Consider the following 21206-nt stretch of genomic DNA (forward strand, 5'->3'; position numbering starts at 1 on the left):
GATACGCAGGCATTATTGGCTTAATAATGTGGCAAAACAACGATCCCTGAACTATCCCTAGATGGTTTGCAAAGTGGGGTCGGGTGATCCACACTTCCACAGGGGTCCTTCATGAGGGTATAATGAGTGGCCAGCCAAATGTGGAATAGTTCATAGTAATGTAATATATTCATTCACTTGGTGACCTAGAAGCTGAATGCTTACCTGGATGCAAAATGCCCACTTCAGCATATGGCCAGTCAGAATGTTTGCTGTGTGTGTGTCATTCCCATGCTCTCTGACCACCGTTCCTGTCTCTCTCACTGTCTCTATCAAAATAGAGCAGAATTGCTGAAAACATAATATAAATCATAATGTTATTCATTCACTTGAAATTGTTATTATACAAAAGGGCAAACTAGAAAGAGTGACCAGTGACCACTGACCAGTCTATCTCAGTTTCTCATTTACAAGTACTAGAGCGGTGCCAGTTGGGCACTGGCATGGCCTACTTGGAACGATGCAAGTTGTAAATGCATGCCCCACCCAGTTATTATTTATTTTATGCCCATGTATGGAGTTCTTTGTCAGGCATGCCCAAATGTGCCCAAATGTGGAGTCTATGCAGATGTCAGAACATCATGTGATGTCAGAACTGTCCAGCTCCATATATGGAGATATAGGGGTGATCGTATACGGCCCTATAAATGTACCAAGTCTCTGTACGTACGTATGTACATACGTGTGTACACAGACGTACACACGTATGTACCGTACGTACAGAGACTTGGTGCATTTATAGATAAACTAGACCGGTGCCCGGCTGTAGAGCACCGAGTCGGTAATGATGGAAGTTGGAGATCCATGCCCCACCTGGCTATGCAACACCCGTTGTACCCATATCAGAGTACCCGTTCTACTCATCTGTCTGTGTCCCTTTAATGTCTATATAAGGAGATTTCTGTGTGTCTCTCTGTGTCCTTTTATATGGAGTTCTGTGTCAGGCATGGCCAATATATGGAGTGTTGTGATGTCAGAACAGGCCAGCTCCATATGGAGCCCTTGTACAGAGTGGCCTTTTGTGGCGGTTTTGGACAACCGTGGGTCCGAACGACTCGACACCGGGTACCGCACTCCCTGTGGGGGTGTGGAACGCGTGTGTCGAATTTGTAGTCGGTGGGGCGAACGGGTCTCTAGTTACGTGTATTACAGACGTACACACGTACAGACAGACAGACAGACAGACGTACAGAGACGTGGTGCATCAGATGGAAAAGTCAGCTGGAGTCTGTCAGCCAGTCTTTCTATCGGTCACTTTGTCAGTTGGTCAGGCATATTTGGGGAATATAAGAGCAGGGAGTTTGGCGTAAGAAAATAACTGCTCTTCAGTTTCAATTGATGGTCTTCCAGGAGGGCTATAGCTGTCGATAAGAGAGCCATCCGCTGTCAGTATCTCCTAGTAGCTGATTAGACAGGACAATGTAAGCATCACTGATCTCTTATTGACATGCGGCTCAGACAAGACTACATGCCTCCTCTTGGTAATACCAAAATCCTCAGAGATACTTGAGACCAGAGAGTGAGAGAGAGAGAGAGAGAGACATACATACATACATACATACATACATACATACATACATACATACATACATACATACATACATACATGCACGCACGCACGCACGCACGCACGCACGCACGCACGCACGCACACACACGCACACACACGCGCACGCATGCACACCAAGATAGAGAGGAATGCATAGTGAGTGGATCTGCTAAAGTGAAATATTGTCCGTCATTACCACAGCTGCCAATAGCACAATAATTAATACAGGGTCTGGCACAGAGAACAAATGATTGCTTTTCAACGTGGAACACCTCTCTTCAGACGTGAATTAATCTTATTGACTCGTCCCGTTCAGCCCATGCATTCGTTCTCTTAAAGACCCTGCGAAGGAGATTCAGTGATTTGTTTCTAAACGTGTTGTGCATGTTAAATAGTCATGGATGAATAAACAGTCTGAGAACTTTGTTTTACTGAATGGTGGAGTGAGACAGAATGGGTGATCAGAACAAACACACTGCTATGCACTTACACCAAAATACATATAGTTGTCGGCCACAAACCTCTCATCTTCATATTCAAACGTTTAGTTTTTTCCTAAATTAACACCCTGATCATACTACAGCAGCATGCAAAATCATCAAAAGTAGCACAAAAACAAGTTTCCACGTAAACAACACAATAAACATGCTTACTCCTGTGCCCAGGTGCAACCTGGGAAATTAATTTGCATAGCAAACTTCAGCACATATGCCTCCAGTGTTCAGAGAAGACAGAACAAACACAGTACTGATTGTTTTTCCCACTATTTTGAAAAACAGAGAATAAATTTTTTTGGATCCAATTTTCAATTAAATCCAATTCAATTCATAGGGGCTTTTTTGGCATGAGAAAACATACATTTACATTGCCAAAGTTCAGTGATTCTCAAAGATTCTCTTTTGTCCAGCACCAGCAAGGGACTGGATGTGCACAACCTACTGTACCTTTTCTAATCACTAAACTAGCTCAGAGACCCTCCCATGGTCTGGTGGGGACACTCAGAGACCCTCCCATGGTCTGGTGGGGACACTCAGAGACCCTCCCATGGTCTGGTGGGGACACTCAGAGACCCTCCCATGGTCTGGTGGGACACGTTGCCATTGGGTCATCCATGTTGTTTTATGTGGCCGACTGTCCCTCTTTATTGGAGCCAGGCCTGTGTTAACGAGGCCATTATCTCACTGGCCATAGGGTTGAATGCTCGGAACACACGCGCACACACACACGCACACACACACGCACGCACGCACGCACGCACGCACGCACGCACGCACGCACGAACGCACAGGAATCAAAGAAACGTGCTAAATGTATAGGAACATGACTCGGTCACTGAAAATGAATCACATCTAGATGTAGGGCACATGTGCAATATGTGCCCAACATGTGCAGTACTGTATGTGCAAGTGAATACGGTTATACAATACGTACATGCATACACATACACTGTACATACGGACACACACAGTACGCACGCACGCACACACATACTGTACATTACACACACTTTCAGGGACATTAATGCTGTACTTATGCATACATGCATACCCATAAACCCTGGCTATATATGTACCAAGGTCACGTAAAAATACATACTTTAACACACGCAACACACCAGCACGGAGATATGCTATGGAAAAACACACGTACGCACACAAAGCACAGACAAACACTATGGGTTGTTCAGTCATTTATGTTACGCAAGCATGCATGGGCATACATACAAATTATACTTTTTTATGCCTACATAACTTCTGTAATTAATTCCTCTCTTGCCTAAAAGAAGTGCAGTGGCTCTGTGCCATGTTTTCAGTCTATATCATGTAGACTCTAAGTGGTACTTAGCTATAAGCCATACAGTAGATATACTGTATCTGTGCACTACAAATAGTGGACAGATGTGTAATGTGATGTCCACCGCAATATTGATACTTATTTAAATGGTGTCTAATTGTGTGCATTTGTCTTAAATTAATTTAATTTGTATTCCAAAGTGTATTCCAACATTGAGATTACTGTTGTAGGGAACCTCATACATTATATCTGTTACTGTTCTATTGCAGTCTTTTTTTCCCCCTTTTTAAAAAAATGAGTGCACACTACGCGCTTATATCAAGTCACAATGCTTGTAGACCTGGACTCCCTAAGGGTCTGTGTGCCCTGTACATGTACGCACACACATGCACACAAATGCACACAAATGCATGCACGCACGCACGCACATGCACATACTCCAAATCTTGCAAAGAGAAAGTGTGGTAAGCAATGATAATGATGTAGTGAACAATGACAAATCTCCTCTGAATCTCACTGATCACCTCTCACTGATCACCTCTCACTGTGTGTGTGTGTGCGTGCGTGCGTGCGTGCGTGCGTGCGTGCGTGCGTGCGTGCGTGCGTGCGTGCGCGCGCCTGAGTGAGGGCATATAAGGACTCAACAGCAACAGGCACATGTGACTTTACAGGAAAGATGTTTCAATTGACAGGACAGACAGAACAAGACGTCCAGTCTCGCCTCATCTCTCTCTATCTCATCTCTCTAATTCAATTCTAAAGGCTTTATTGGCTTGACTGTAGGATTAACCACATGAACCCTGAAAATTGCGGGTATCCAAGCTCACAGTGTGTTGTGTTGTGATGCGTTGTGAGCTTGAAAAGAGATTTTGGTGCAGAGGGTGGAAAGCTCATTATGTCCAAAACTGTTACTTTTGCAGGCCGTTCCTTATCACCTGACCCTACCTGGTAGGACGTATAGCGATTAGCGCGTGGAAGGAACAAATTATTCCAACCCGTTCCTTTCCCCTCCATCACGCGCGTGTGTAGAGACCTTTTTTTCAGCGCTACAATAATGTGTCAATCAATGATATGTTTTTTGTTTCACCATGTCCACTCTCTCCACACAATTCCTGCTTGTAATGCTCCCTGTTCTTTTTAACACGGACCTCTATTATTTATCTTGTTGGACAAGATATTGATAGAGAGAGAGAGAGAACATTTGACAGAAAGACAGACCGATGTACAGAACAGTACATACAGTGCAGCCTGGTTGACAGACAGAATAATGGATGGATCCCATGCAGCAGAATGATGCTCCCCATTATCTTGAACTCCATGCACTCACACATGTAGACTACACTATGCAGCCCCACAGACACAGCCTCGTCAAATGACTTAATAAAGGTATCCAGAGACAGAGAGTAGCCACACATGAAAGGTGCTGTTAGGATCCGGGTGTGTGTGTGTGTGTGTGTGTGTGTGTGTGTGTGTGTGTGTGTGTGTGTGTGTGTGTGTGCGTGTGCGTGTGCGTGCGTGCGTGCGTGCGTGCGCGTGCTCGCATGTTTGTTTTGGGGCTGGGGGCTTAAGAGAGCCGCACTTCAGTTAGATATCTATTTGCCTCAATCAAATCAGTGTTTTGTCATGCAGCGAAATGTCTGAATCATAAGTCCTTGATGAGACCAGAGGGTTCAGCCGAGGGTCTACACGCACGCACACATGCGCTCACACACGCACGCGCGCACACGCACACGCCACACACACATGCACACGCGCACGCACACACGAAAACACAGACAAAGCAATGCATCCCATATACCCAAATGCACCCAATGACATGTACACACTTGCAGTCACTGAGGTGCACACACACACACACACACACACACACACACACACACACGTGTGTGCACGATTCATACACAGGCACACACAGTAATGACCTCCATATATTAAGCCTATACAACTCCACAACTACAGTATGTCTCCCCCTGGTTTCTGGTTAATTCTCCCTCTATGTCACGCTGACATGCACACACACACACACACACACACACACACACACACACACACACACACACACACACACACACACACACACACACACACACAGCAGTGAACTCCGTAAGCACCGTTCTCCTCTTATTATTGCAATAATATTTTTTAACTGGACAGCCAATTTAGAATAGCTATAAAAAACCCATCCACATTCACTGCCCTGTAATAGAAACATCCACTTTTTCACGTTTCATTATTTCATACTTTATTTGCTTTTCTATATGTTCCTGTTATAAAACCCCATGGTGATCTTATACCTTTCATAGCTAGACTGATGATGTCTGCCTCAACTGTGGTATTTACAGTATCACAGGAGGTGATTCGGGTAATAATCATTTAGTTTAAGTGGGGTCCCTCCAAGGGTCAGGCTCAGGGTTCCTTTTACATTACATACTACTGTATGAGACGGTTCCAAATGGACCCTTTCACCCTTAAAAAGACAGGTCTGCTACAGGTCTTCTAAAGAGGGGCGCGACAAAGCAAGCGTAAAAAAAAAGAATCCATATCTGGTGAGTCGCGGGCGTGTGCACGAAACGAGCACGTGCGCAACAAATTTACGCGGCCGCACTCACGTAAATACGCTTGCGTTGTCACACCGCGACTGCTCCGCGCAAAAACGCAGGTCTCGTTGGGAATGAACTATAGGCGCGTTAAATCGCTTCACGTGTGAAAGGCCCTTTATGCTGTGTTCACACTGGCAGATATTTGATGAATTGAACATGGTGGACCCTCTTGTAAACAAGTGTAATGCTTAATTGGGTCGTCCACTCACAGTTAACAGTCTTTGTATTGCGTTTGTGCTTGAAATGTACTGTAATTCTGCAAACTGTTAATAAATATTTCAATCAATCAAAAAAAAAGATACAAAGCTACAGTCTACCATTAATTTTCAATGGACGCGCAGCGGCATGATGATACAAAATGACACGCAACGTACGTTTGTGTGACATTTGAAATCTACAAAGCTACAGTCCTAAAGTTGAGCTGGCTTCAACTACAAAGATACAAAACGGTGTCGTTTAAACGTTTAATTTCACCTTCTCTCTTCACACAATTCCTGCTTGTAATGAGTGGGAAAACTAATTATTTCGGTCAGCCAGTTCCATGTTCTTTTTAATCCCAGCCAGGGGCTTTATATTTTCCTTTATGTCTCTCCCACACTGTCTCCCTCTCAGCTATTCCTGCTGTCTGTCTCCTATAATGTCTCTCCTACACTGTCTCCCTCTCAGATTTTCCTGCTGTCTGTCTCTCCTACACTGTCTCCCTCTCAGCTTTCCAACCCTTTTGTCTTGCTCTTGCTTGGCAAGAGGAGAAGCCAGGCTGAACGCATGTCTGTGAATCCATGTGTGTGACACAAATGGACCCATATCTGGTTTAAAAATAAAATAAAATAACATTCTCTAAATTAACACAGGCTAAACGGGTAAATTGAAGTGAAGTAAAGGCCCACTCATACTCCAGTTTTAGATGATAACCTACTCACCTTTTAGGTGATGTTGGTTAGTAAAAACAGAGAGATGTGTTGGGGTGAGCGTTGAGTGACGCCATGCAGTTTTCCAACCACTGCGGTGCCGTTGAGTAGCTCATCACCTAATTGACAAACGGCCGTCTTCCTTTCGCAGACACCTCCTCGTGCTCGGAAGGCGAGGACCCTGGGGGTGACGGCGAGGAGGGCGGAGGAGGCGAGGACGGAGGTGGAGGAGGAGACGAGGAGGAGGAAGACTGCGGCGGGGAGGAGGAGCGAGACGGTCTAGCCTCCAGCCTGGAGGGCAGCGTGCACGTGGAGCGCTGGATCAACCGTGCCATCCGCGGTGGAGGAGGAGGAACCTCGTCCACCGCCACCACCACCACCACCTCCTCCACCGCCTCCTCCTCTTCCTCCTCGTCCTCCTCCATCAGGAGCGGCGGCAGCAGTGGCGCGGTGGCCGGCGGGGCCGGGCGGAGGCTGGCGGACGTCCTGGCTCACCACCACCTCCACCATCACCACCATCATCATCACCAGCAGCAGCATCAGCACCGAATCCCCCATCATCACCACCACCACCACCACAAGACAGGTGAGCAGCATGCATGGGGGGACTGTCTGTTGGCCACAAGATGGGGTTTGCTGTTTGTGATGGTTTAACAATCCTTTATGAGCCAATCTCACGCTGGTAGCTTAAAAAAATGCTGACTGTGACACAATATGAAAGTGTACACCATCAAACTTTCAGATGCAGCTTTCCTCCCACTGTGAAGGAAGAAGGCTGAAAGATGTTTGCTGTGATCTCTCCCCCTTGAATTGTGTACTCCTTTGTTTTTCTGTACGCAAAAACAGAGATTCTCAAACCAGTTGTCCTCAAAACCTCGCCTCCAGTCGCTGCCATTGGCTGTGATACGCACAGAGGGAGCGCTCCCCACTCTCGTGCCGTGGTCACAGCATACATACAATATAAAACACAGTAAAGTACAGTATTTGACATAACCCAAGTTGCCTTTAGCAACAAACACACTCAGCAGAGAGTTCCAGGCTCTGGTTCTGAGTTTTCCCAGCATCATGTATCTCTATACCAGCTCAGTTCTCAGCCACTCGAGTAGTGTGGTGGTGTTTATCGGCAGAAACACAAGGCCCTCTCACTGTATTTTGGTGTTTTGCCTGTTTTTTTTGGTAGATATTTTTGGGCTTCCAAAACAAACAGAATACAGCGAGTCAGCAATGTGTTTGTGCAGGTAAACACAACCACACTGCTCTAGACTAGTGACTGATAACTGCTGCTAATACAGGGAAATGATGGGTAAAACACGTGTTTATTGTTTTGTTGAGCTAGCGAGTGGCATTCCTCTGACATTTCTCTCTAAAGACGTCTCCTGACACTCCCGACTCCTGTTGCCCCAGTGTCTTCCAACATGTTTCCTATTTGTCTTATGAACAGAAAACCACCATTGGTTCCAAAATTGTAAATATGGGAAAACATGTTCAACTGTATGAGACTCAGTGGTTAGTACTGCTTAAGGATGCTGTGGTTGGTTGGTTGTTGTGATTCTCTCTGTATTAGTGTGTGTACAAGGAGAGGAAGTGGTATTTGCTAGACAGTCTCTGAATTTAGCTTGTGTATGCTGGGTAGGTATCTCTTCCTAATGTTGAGTTTTGTCCTTTAAGTGTGCAGATACTATACTCTCTTCCACACCGTAGAATTCCCAGTACTCATTATTACTTTTATTGTATGTTGGCGAGTTGCACACTGTGTGTGCGCACGTGCAGGATATCTGGAACTCTGTTATTTCCTCATTCAAGGCCAATGCAAACCACGTCCCTGGTGTGTGTGTGTGTGTGTGTGTGTGTGTGTGTGTGTGTGTGTGTGTGTGTGTGTGTGTGTGTGTGTGTGTGTGTGTGTGTGTGTGTGTGTGTGTGTGTGTGTGTGTGTGTGTGTGTGTGTGTGTGTGTGTGTGTGTGTGTGTGTGTGTGTGTGTGTGTGTGTGTGTGTGTGTGTGTGTGTGTGTGTGTGTGTGTGTGTGTGTTCATAAGCCCTCATAGAAGTCCTGCTGTTGTATCATTGAACCCCTGTATAGATAGCTGTCTGATTTAATTTCACACTGTCCCTTCTTTCACCTCTACATCCCCTTTTCAGCTCCTCTCTTTCAGACTACAAATAAGTACTGACCTCTCCTTCTCTGGTTATAGTGGTTTAATAAGTACTGACCTCTCCTTCTCTGGTTATAGTGGTTTAATAAGTACTGACCTCTCCTTCTCTGCTTATAGTGGTTTAATAAGTACTGACCTCTCCTTCTCTGGTTATAGTGGTTTAATAAGTACTGACCTCTCCTTCTCTGGTTATAGTGGTTTAATAAGTACTGACCTCTCCTTATCTGGTTATAGTGGTTTAATAAGTACTGACCTCTCCTTCTCTGGTTATAGTGGTTTAATAAGTACTGACCTCTCCTTCTCTGGTTATAGTGGTTTAATAAGTACTGACCTCTCCTTCTCTGGTTATAGTGGTTTAATAAGTACTGACCTCTCCTTCTCTGGTTATAGTGGTTTAATAAGTACTGACCTCTCCTTCTCTGGTTATAGTGGTTTAATAAGTACTGACCTCTCCTTCTCTGGTTATAGTGGTTTAATACGTACTGACCTCTCCTTCTCTGGTTATAGTGGTTTAATAAGTACTGACCTCTCCTTCTCTGGTTATAGTGGTTAATAAGTACTGACCTCTCCTTCTCTGGTTATAGTGGTTAATAAGTACTGACCTCTCCTTCTCTGGTTATAGTGGTTTAATAAGTACTGACCTCTCCTTCTCTGGTTATAGTGGTTTAATAAGTACTGACCTCTCCTTCTCTGGTTATAGTGGTTAATAAGTACTGACCTCTCCTTCTCTGGTTATAGTGGTTTAATAAGTACTGACCTCTCCTTCTCTGGTTATAGTGGTTTAATAAGTACTGACCTCTCCTTCTCTGGTTATAGTGGTTTAATAAGTACTGACCTCTCCTTCTCTTATAGTGGTTTAAGCTCTGAGTGTTGTTGTTCATGCTAAGGGGCCTTACTGTATGTCTACCGGGCACCTCCTTTTATGCTAACAGCATAATGAAGATGTTTGCCAGTACGGGTTGTCGCTACAAAGTACACACGTAACTCAAGTCCAATACATACTCCTTCCGATGTCGGAACATCTTCCGGTTCGGAAAGGCTTCCCGAACTACAGTTCCGCGAGTCAGGACATCTGGAGGTGCACGGGTTCCCGAGGAAAAGTCCCGAGACCGCCTTTTCCAAAGCTCGGAATAATGTCAGTTTGTGGTAATATTGCCTTCCATTTCCGAAAGCAAAGTTCGGACGTCAAAAGGAGTATGCATTGTGCGCCTAAGACCATGAGGGCGTGAGTTTCCCGGTGGACATGCAGTTTAACGTCCAGGTCTTTCATTCCCTGTACTATACATGCAGGGCCTTTATCCCACCCCTCTGTAAGGAGGAGGGAGAACGGAAACAACTGGGTGACACGCCGGTCCGGTGAGTTCAGGCTGGACCACGGCTGGCGGCGTGCTGAATGGAAGGGTCAGTATGGTGCTATCCCCATGCTGCCTGCCTGCGGCCTGCGGCACGTATCTGGGATGCCACATTCTCCCCTATTGGTTTCACTGAACTTCTGACCCAGTTCCCTCTGTTGCTCTTTATGTTGCTGGTCTTACTGTAAGAGCTTATGCTAATTATAGCAGCAACTGATCTCGCGGTTAAAACTTGGACCGAAGAAATATGACGCTAACCCATTGCCAGTGGTGGACAGTAACTTAGTACGTTTACTTGAGTAGCCAACTGTACTTAAGCAAATGTTTTTTGCGTATCTGTACTTTACTTGAGTATTTGTATTTTGGGATACTTTCATCCCACTACATTCCACAGACAAGTAGTTCTCACTCGACTACATTTCGAGGAAGGGGAAAAGGTTCATTATGAATGAACAAATTAAGCCCCATTTCAAATATGATGAAAATAGCGTAGGTGTCACAGTGTCACGGTGTCACGGTGTCACGGTGTCACAGTGTCACGGTGTCACCCAAGGACCAATTTGACTGAGCAACTTTCACTTGTAGTTGCGGTAATATTTGACCAGGAGCATCTGGTCTCTGTCGGGTGGAAACCTCATACCAGTACGTCCAAAACTGTTACTTTTCAGGATTCAAATTGAAAGGCATCAAAAGTAGCAGATTTACAAGCTCAATCTGCTACTTTTAATACTTTCGCGTGATGCTGTAGTATGATCAAGTAGGGTGTTAATTTAGATAAAATCACAAAATGGTGGTGAATATGGAGATACATGGTTTCTGTGCGGCAGCGACAACCTATATTTTGACTCAAGTAGTATGTGGAGTTGAGGACTTTGTCCACCACTGGCCAGGGCGAGCACTGGCTACTAGCGTTAGTGTTTTGGTGCGCATGATGACGCAGTGTTTGCACAAGAGAAAAGAAAAGGCTGGTGCTTTCCTGCTTTGCAGAATGCAAATTGTTGATGAGGTGTTGTCTCAACAATGCTTTCCAAGGCAGGCTGATCGCTCCTCGTAGAGCTGCTCATTCCCTCTCAAGGTTACAGCATGGTTTTTATTTATTTACTGAGCCGTAGAGAATAATCGCTTTTAGAAATGCTTTTCTTCGAGGCCAGAACATCCGAATGGGAATGCGGAGTGTATAGTTCCGTCTGACAAATGAAAGGTTATGCCGTCATCACAGAAAGCCTGTTGACTCCAATCTCTCACATACATCAGAGTTGAGTCAAACATCTGTTGGTGTTGCATAACGAAAGGTCATCGTTGAAAGTAAAGTGAAGTGGGAACTTTGGGTGGCGTCGCGGCTGACATTCGGGGTTTAATCACCTTCCCCCGTTCTAAAAGGCAACTTGAAGTCCACCTCTGCCCCAGACCGCTAAAACACTTCCCTACTTGACACATGAAAAGGGACATGCTCCATCAGGCTAATTTACTCAAGTGGCTCCATTCATTTCACCTCTTCAGAGAATACAAAAAGAGGCGGAAGAAAACGCCTTGGCAGAGAACAAATGAGCAACGTTCAAGAGAAAGAGAAAGACAAAATTAAGGGTTTTAGTCGTGACCATTCATCAGCGTCACATGAGAAATAGGTCCACCATTATACATACAACTAGTCTGGAAATTCTCCCAAGCTCAGTGCAATTAAGACCTGGACCTGGAGCCCTTGGGATTTCACTGCAGCTTAGGTGATTCCACTATTTTTGGTGCGCGACACCAGCCTCTCTGTATAGCACCGGCACCGGCCTCTCTGTATAGCTATCCCCTGGACACCGGCCTCTCTGTATAGCTATCCCCTGGACACCGGCCTCTCTGTATAGCTATAGAGACACCGGCCTCTCTGTATAGCTATAGAGACACCGGTCTCTCTGTATAGCTATCCCCTGGACACCGGCCTCTCTGTATAGCTATCCCCTGGACACCGGCCTCTCTGTATAGCTATCCCCTGGACACCAGCCTCTCTGTATAGCTATAGAGACACCGGCCTCTCTGTATAGCTATCCCCTGGACACCAGCCTCTCTGTATAGCTATAGAGACACCAGCCTCTCTGTATAGCTATCCCCTGGACACCGGCCTCTCTGTATAGCTATAGAGACACCGGTCTCTCTGTATAGCTATAGAGACAACGGTCTCTCTGTATAGCTATCCCCTGGACACCGGCCTCTCTGTATAGCTATCCCCTGGACACCGGCCTCTCTGTATAGCTATCCCCTGGACACCGGCCTCTCTGTATAGCTATCCCCTGGACACCGGCCTCTCTGTATAGCTATCCCCTGGACACCGGCCTCTCTGTATAGCTATCCCCTGGACACCGGCCTCTCTGTATAGCTATCCCCTGGACACCGGCCTCTCTGTATAGCTATCCCCTGGACACCGGCCTCTCTGTATAGCTATCCCCTGGACACCGGTCTCTCTGTATAGCTATAGAGACACCGGCCTCTCTGTATAGCTATAGAGACACCGGCCTCTCTGTATAGCTATAGAGACACCGGCCTCTCTGTATAGCTATAGAGACACCGGCCTCTCTGTATAGCTATAGAGACACCGGCCTCTCTGTATAGCTATAGAGACACCGGCCTCTCTGTATAGCTATAGAGACACCGGCCTCTCTGTATAGCTATAGAGACACCGGTCTCTCTGTATAGCTATAGAGACACCGGCCTCTCTGTATAGCTATAGAGACACCGGCCTCTCTGTATAGCTATAGAGACACCGGCCTCTCTGTATAGCTATCCCCTGGACACCGGCCTCTCTGTATAGCTATCCCCTGGACACCGGCCTCTCTGTATAGCTATCCCCTGGACACCGGCCTCTCTGTATAGCTATCCCCTGGACACCGGCCTCTCTGTATAGCTATCCCCTGGCCTGGAATAATAAACCTCCACTGAGCAATTATGGGTCGGCGGCTTAACCCATTTTGGGCGGGAACCCCTTTTGGTGTTAGCATCATGTTATGCTTTAGCTTTTGAAAAATCGAAGAACCACTGACATAGAAACATAGCTTTTTCAGAAAACTGTAGAAGGATGTAGAAGACATTTTTTGAATCTGATCTCAGGTCAGAATGGCTTAAGGGGTGCAGCCAAGAGGGGCCGTGGCCGCCATTCATCAGGTGTCTCTTCAGAGTGCTGCCGAGGAGGAAGGGGCTTGGTTCTGTGCCTCTCGAGTTATGAATGAGATGAGGTCATGGATTAAGTTCATTCATCAGGTGTCTCTTCAGAGTGCTGCCGAGGAGGAAGGGGCTTGGTTCTGTGCCTCTCGAGTTATGAATGAGATGAGGTCATGGATTAAGTGATTTAGTTGGATGAGAATGGAGATAACTGACGAGACCACATCAGCACTGGAAAGAGATACTCAACACGATGCAGTTATCTGTCTTTGTCTAATGGTCCATGTACAGTACCTACTACTTGGATAGTAGCAGTTCTATGTAAGTCAAGGCATAGTAGTAGTAATTATATCTACCACCACAAATCTTTCTAAATCACCAGTTTGCACACAGCAGTGATTCTGTAGATCTTACTTTGATCACTTAAAGCAGGGGTGCCCACACATTTATGACGTGAGATCTACTTTCAAAATGACCAGCTCAACAAGATCTACCCACTGAAAAAATAAGTGTACCATTGCTGAAAATAGTTTAAATATATAATGTACCTGGGGGGCTTTGGAATAGGGAGAAATTATGACAGGCAGTTTCTGCTGTCAAAATATGTCCCAATGCATTCTCAATGGCAATAGCACAAACTTTGGCATGCTACTAGTCCTACATACTTACACCTAGAAACCCCATTCAAACCTATTTAGGTTCATCTTACGGTGGACATGTTTGCCTGAAAATAAATCTTTGAAATGTTTCATAGTTTTAGAAATATAGTGCTTTCAAATTTGAGAAATTCACAATGGGGCTCAATGGCAGATATTGGCACGTCAAAAAAGCACTTTCACCTAGAAACTTACTTTGAAATGATTTGTAGTTTCGGAGTTATTTAACTTAAACGCCCAATGCATTCTCAATGGCAATAGCACAAACTTTGGCATGCTACTATAGTCCTACAATTTATAGAACGTATATGCTTTAAGTCTTAAAGCATATACGTTCTCAATATGACAGATAGCGAAAATAGCAAATCTCCAAGTTCACAACTTGATGCTTTGTGACACGTGAGTATTTTGTTCAGCATCTGGCCAGGGCGTGCATGTGTTTGGTCCGACGTACTAACAGTCCTATACAGTCATGAGTCTGGCATCCTACCCAAAACCTAACCCTAAACCTAACTTCACAAGAGGCCACGGGTTAGTTTTAACCTGCCGTGCATGTAGGGAGCCACGGGTGAGTTTTATCTCGGCCGCGGGTTAGTTGTAACCGGCAGCACACGTCGGGAGCGACGCTCTTGTCGGACTAATGCCTGTCGGACTGTTAGTATGTCTAACAAAGTATGCATCCCCTGGCCAGGTGGATGTGTTTCTCTTGATTACCTATAGCCATGAGTAGTCAGTTAGGCTAATGAGAGATGCTACACCAACACCACTCTATAAGTCTAGGCTATAGGCCACTCAAGCCTTGTGACCTTGACCCATTTGAAATAAAAAGACTAGCGGAGGTCCTGATCCTACCCCCGACTCAGCTGCCAAGTGTGATTCCAATCGGATTACGACTGTAAAAGTTATCACTGTGACAGACAGACAGACAGACAGACAGCTGTAAGAAGGCTTACAGATAGATTTAAGAAAAGGAACGCAGCCAGACATGGCCCTGATGAAGCAGATTTCATCCTCGGTTTTGGAGACTAAAAGTCAAAGTGTGAATCTGGGCGATGCGAGACTGGGCTGCTCCATTGAATCACACCTGTATTCCAGCTCTCCTCTAGCCTTCTTAGAGCGGATATTGATTAGCTTTAAAGGAGAGGATTGCAGTGAGTTGAAGACACTGACGAAGCAGTTTGTTTCTAAGATATATCCCCAGGCTGAGCCTTTATCACATCACACATTGTGCTGTTAACTCCCTGCTGTCTCTGTGGGTGTTAAAGGGCTGCTTTGCAGGTTCTTCTTCAACATATCTTCATATAATTGGCCCTCACTAATGTTCATAATAAAATACTACACATTTTTCCTACTCAGTCTGTGTCCAGTTCAGAAACCCGTCCACCAGTGACATCATTGATGGGGAATCCAAGCTAATAGAAACTGCAGGTTTTCTATTCCTGAAAATTTGCAATACTTTTTAAGTTTTGTTTAAAAAATAATCTGTCTAACGATGTCACAGGAAGACACCAGGTTTCTGAACTGCCCACAGCCCTCCAATGAGACACAGACCGAGTAGAATAACATTGTGCTATTTTATCATGAACATTAGTGAGGACCAATAAGATACCGGTAGGTTGAAAAGTGGTGAAGTGGTCCTTTAACACAACGATGGGATTCAAGTAAAACAATTGGCCTTCAGTTTTTTTAATACAATATTTAAGGATTGGGGCACCATAACTAGCTTAATGACAAAGCAATTCTTTCTCTGTCACCCAGGTGGATGCGTGCACGGCTGCACACATTACCATATTACCTTACTGGTAATATTTAAGTATAGGAATACATTGTCTGTCATGTCTTAAGTTAACACCTTGAAACTTTGAAGCAAGAGTTTTAACACAATCATTCCCGGGATTCCTTCAAAATAGGAGCTCTGGGGTGCCGGAAAGAAATGGCAGCTTTTACTCTGTTTTTTACGCTTGTTTTCTTCACTAGCAGTTAACACTCCCATCGCCCAGGACGAAGTACTTTGTCCTTTCTATTAGTAACGCCCGACGCCCAGGATGAAGTATTGTCCAAAAGACGAAGATTATTGATACGAGAACGGATCGCATGGCTCTATAGCCCAGGCGCGCCTGCTGGGCAATCCTCTGTGACGCGCAAGTGAGACGTCATCGAAAAACTCCCTCCTCTGTTTAGCTGATGAAAACGTTCATAACTCACGATCTAAATCATCCCGTCTTTTTATGAAAAAATATCCTGTGTTAGACGGCGCTCCGCGGTCCAGTCGCTAGTCTCGATAGATTTATTCTTGTCTCCCGTTGTTGTCGATCGACTCTAGAGTGGTGTGGCTATTGTTAGCTGCTACACACACATCAACAACTTCCGCCGGTCCGTCCGGAAAAGGGGTCTGTGTTTATAAATCGAATGGGCGCATTAATGTAATGGATTAAATAACCCCGGGCAATTAAAGTGTTAATATAGTACTATAATAAAGTTGTTCTCCTTTGCAACTTTGCAAAGCAGAGTTTCCTTCTGTAATGTGTGTTCTTCTTTCCGTCTGGCAGAGGTGTCTGTGTCCTTGAACTGGATCGTACACTAACTACTCTCTGCTAGATCCTCTGCTTTAGGCATGGATACGTTTCCAGTCAGTCTCATCCCTGACAAAGCAGTTCTCTTATCTTTTCTTCTGAGCTATTCCTCGAGCCATAACGTGGATTTATCCATCCCTGAATTGGTTTCTGTATCGCTGTGCGCTCTCCGCTAGACCTATTGATATTCCACCCGGTTTTCTCAGCCGTGAAGGAGACATTTATCATCCACCCTCGGCTTTGGGATCATACCTCCCTGTCACAAATCATCATAAATACATTCTGATGAGGACATCTAGGCACATGCACGCCCACACACACACACACACACACGCACACGCGGACAGGGACAGGGACAAGGACAGGTTAGGTAGTCAAAGTTGCACACACATTACACAGACGGGCATAGGGAGAGATGGACTGATATACATGGAGACACACACACACACACACACACACACACACACACACACACACACACACACACACACACACACACACACACACACACACACACACACACACACACACACACACACACACACTCTCACTCACTCACTCACTCACTCACTCACTCACTCACTCACTCACTCACTCACTCACTCACTCACTCACTCACTCACTCACTCACTCACTCACTCACTCACTCACTCACTCACTCACTCACTCACTCACACACACACCTGCTGCAGGCCTACATCATCATTACATGCTTGGTGTATACAAAGAAAGGCACGCACGCACGTGCGCAGCACACAGTTTGCTGTAGTAATTAGCAGGGCTGTGCTGTGTGCCCTGCAGGATTGATATGCAGCCAACGTCTGGAATAGCAGCCTCTCTGTTTAGTCCCTCTGGTTCTGCTTCAGAGTAGCACTGAGAAATACATCTCTCTCTCTGTCTGGCTCTCTCTGTCTCACTCTCTCTCTGTCTCTATCTCTATCTCTTTTCCCTGAGAGGAGACAAATGAGACGGAGCAAGGCATCTGGTATAGGCAAAGTGATTTCGATATTCATAAGTGAGATTAATGTGATTAATGTGAGAAAAGGATAAATAGACACAAAGAGACCAAATGAGCGCCTGATCTAAAACGAGTGGATGGAATTGACAGAGAGACGAGAGGCGGTGTGAGTGATGCTGGCATTAACACGGCCCTTTGTTGTGAGGTAGACACTCTGGGGTCTGGGCTTTTCTTCTTGGCTTTTGATTATCACACAAATACATGTATAATTCAGTAGTCCCTCTAGCCGCTCTCGTAACAAGGATCATAGTAGGTGAATAAAGTCCTCTATGTTGCCTTTCTCTGACGTACAGTTGGAGGCCATCGATATTGTCCTTTTCTTTTTGCTGAGGTTTGCGTGATCTGCGCAAAAGGACAGTTAACACATTTTGGGCGGGAACCCCTTTTGGTGTTTTAAACATTGTTATAATTTAGCTATTGAAAAATAGCAGATCTACAAGCTCATAGCGCGCCACCGAGTGGCGCGCTACGAGCTTGTAGGTCTGCTATTTTTGAAAAATCGTGAAAATATTTATTTCAGAAAACTGGAGGATTTAGAAGGATTTTTTTAAAATTTTGAGGTCAGGCCTAAATGGGTCAAATGATAAGGGACAATATCGGTGGCACCCAACTGTATGTTGCCTTTCTCTAACGTATTCACTTCATGCATGGGCTCTAGTTTGAGGTGCTAATGATAACCGCCAGCGCTGCACACATCACTGAGTGGAACCAGTACAGCTGGTGCTAACTGAAGAAACGTTTTCATGTGAAGGACCTCCAAATATACTAGTATGTAAATCACGACGCGTCACATTGCAAGTTGCAACATGTTGTGAGCTTGTAGATCGGCTATTATCGGTGAAGAGATTTAGTGTATGGGCGAGAGATGGAGCGGACCAAGTACAGAGTACTGTAAGTGGCTAATCGAACCTGCACGTTGTCACTGTCAGTTTCAATATTCTTGACTCAGTTTCTTCTCAGTGTACTCTGGAATTTCTGCTGGCTGGACATTTCATTAAAAATAGAAAACTAGAAGCCGGTGTGTCTTATTTCATCTTAACTTGTGAGGTCCCAGATTAGAGGGACTGTCTCACAAGAGAGATGTCAAAGGTTCATTGTCCACTGTATAAGTGTGACCATAAATATAAATTGTGTATATGGGCAAGCAAGGTCTTTATAATACACTATTGTGATATTGCATTTGAAGTCATATCACACTACAGTCAGTCTGTCTGAAGTACAGTAGTTGCGTGCCAATGTTGCGTGCCAGAAACATTGAGCTTGTATATTGTCTATTTCCGGCACCACTACAGTAAGTATAAATGAAACATAAAGCCATGTGTCCCATAGGTGTGCTCAAGTCAGGTCAAGTTAAATCCCACGTATTATGATGATGATCTGGGGTAGAGCAGATAAATGTAAGGCCTCGTGCCCACTGCATTATGATGATGATGATGCTCTAGGTTAGAGCAGATAAACGTAAGGCCTCGTGTCCACTGCATTATGATGATGATGATGCTCTAGGTTAGAGCAGATAAACGTAATGCCTCATGCCCACTGCATTATGATGATGATGATGATGATGCTCTGGGGTAGAGCAGATAAACGTAAGGCCTCGTGCCCACTGCATTATGATGATGCTCTGGGGTAGAGCAGATAAATGTAAGGCCTCGTGCCCACTGCATTATGATGATGCTCTGGGGTAGAGCAGATAAATGTAAGGCCTCGTGCCCACTGCATTATGATGATGCTCTGGGGTAGAGCAGATAAATGTAAGGCCTCGTGCCCACTGCATTATGATGATGCTCTGGGGTAGAGCAGATAAACGTAAGGCCTCGTGCCCACTGCATTATGATGATGATGATGCTCTATTAGAGCAGATAAATGTAAGGCCTCGTGCCCACAGCATTATGATGATGATGATGATGCTCTGGATTAGAGCAGATAAATGTAAGGCCTCGTGCCCACTGCCCACTGCCTGCCTGGTGTTTCATTGTAAATATAAATGGCTGTGTGTGTGGTGCCACTTGAGGGTTCTGTCCTCCGGCTGAGTGCTACGGTGGTCAGAAGTGCTCCACTGGAGTGGAGTCCACGCTACTTCTGCCAAGGGCCCTTGACCGAAGCACAGTTTATGCGGGAAGCAGGTGTGTCTCAACAACACATTGTTGGAACAGGAAGTATAAGTAAATAAGTGTAAGTAAATTATAAATTAATAAATAACATTAATCAGAAAATGATGATGTTTATTAAAAGTATTGCTACTGCCAGCGGGAGAGTGCTTGAGGTAGTCGAGGTGCCTGCGCTGCCTCGGCGGAACAGGATCTGAAGGTCCGGAGGGGAATAGTTCAGTAGTTATGTGCGGTTTGTGTCACATAATCCCAAGGCACACCTGGATTTGGCACACTGTTTGGGAACCGCTGGTCTAACTGGTACTCCAGTTTCGTGGATGTTATCATGGGGTCTCGAATCTCAAACAGCTCGCTGTAGCCTGGTCAAAGCTCTGAACTGAAGGGAGTCAGTGGGCGAGTGCTGCAGGAGACGGAGTGTAATTGCTGGTGGTGGTGGAATGGGCTCTATGCACACAGAATAACTCTTCCTACTTCCTTCACAGGTGTTACCGAGGATACTAATTAAGGCTCTGTTCCATTTAGTGTGCAGTGGTTTTCAAATTTCAATTTCAAGGACCTCAATGAAAGTGTACAAATGGAATCAAATGTACCCTTCCGGGTCCATTTGGTTCCATTTGTTACACTTTCAGAGTTACAGACCCGTACGGGGCTATTTGGAACCCACTCAAGGATACTTTGAGACCCACTGGTGTAGCAGAGTGTTTCAGTGAGCCAACACGCACAGTAGCAGCACCCTGACTCTGTTTGACCAGAATGGAACAGAGCCTTCATTAGTATCACACCTGTGAAGGATGTAGGGAAGGGGCCCAAGTTCTTTCCAAAATGGCATGTGTGCATAGAGCCCATTGGGGAGTTTACTAGCCTCGTTCCCAGCCTTACTCATCTCCAAAGAAGAAATAAAGCCTGGTCACGATCTGAGGCAGAGAGTGTTCTGCCGGAAGTGTTGGGCCGGAACATCCGTCGGGACGTATTTCCCCCGGATACGTTATTTTTCGACGAGTCAAGACACTCCGGCAGAATTCCGGCAGAATTCCGCTACTTCTGTTACACCACTCAAGCGGCTAGGTCTTACCCAGTATGGGAGTTTACAAACGTTGTTTCTGTGTCAAACTCTAAGTGAAAGCCATGCAACATTCCCTGTTTAAAAACAGTAGGCATATACTTCCCATTCTGAATGAAGCATTGGGCTGATGTCTGTTGTCTCCTGGTCTGCAGCACTCAGTGAATTGGTATCTTTACATTTCTTCATTTGACAAATTGTAACCTGCTCAAACTAAATCAGTGAGATGTCGTTGAAAGAGGTAAACCGACCAATGA

General features: G+C 45.3%; 1 protein-coding gene across 8 annotated transcripts in view; it reads left to right on the forward strand.

The window, feature by feature from the left end:
• LOC306912484 (disco-interacting protein 2 homolog C) overlaps positions 1-21206 on the forward strand; it is a 311207-nt gene that overhangs the window by 193157 nt on the left and 96844 nt on the right. For all 8 annotated transcript variants that reach the window (XM_079488741.1, XM_079488745.1, XM_079488742.1 and 5 more), the window contains exon 5: positions 7042-7476. In XM_079488741.1, the coding sequence (XP_079344867.1) occupies positions 7042-7476 (435 nt within the window). The remainder of the gene's footprint in view (positions 1-7041; positions 7477-21206) is intronic.

This window comes from Electrona antarctica (genome assembly GCF_951216825.1).
Source record: "Electrona antarctica genome assembly, chromosome: 19".
Classification (NCBI taxonomy): Eukaryota; Metazoa; Chordata; class Actinopteri; order Myctophiformes; family Myctophidae; genus Electrona; species Electrona antarctica.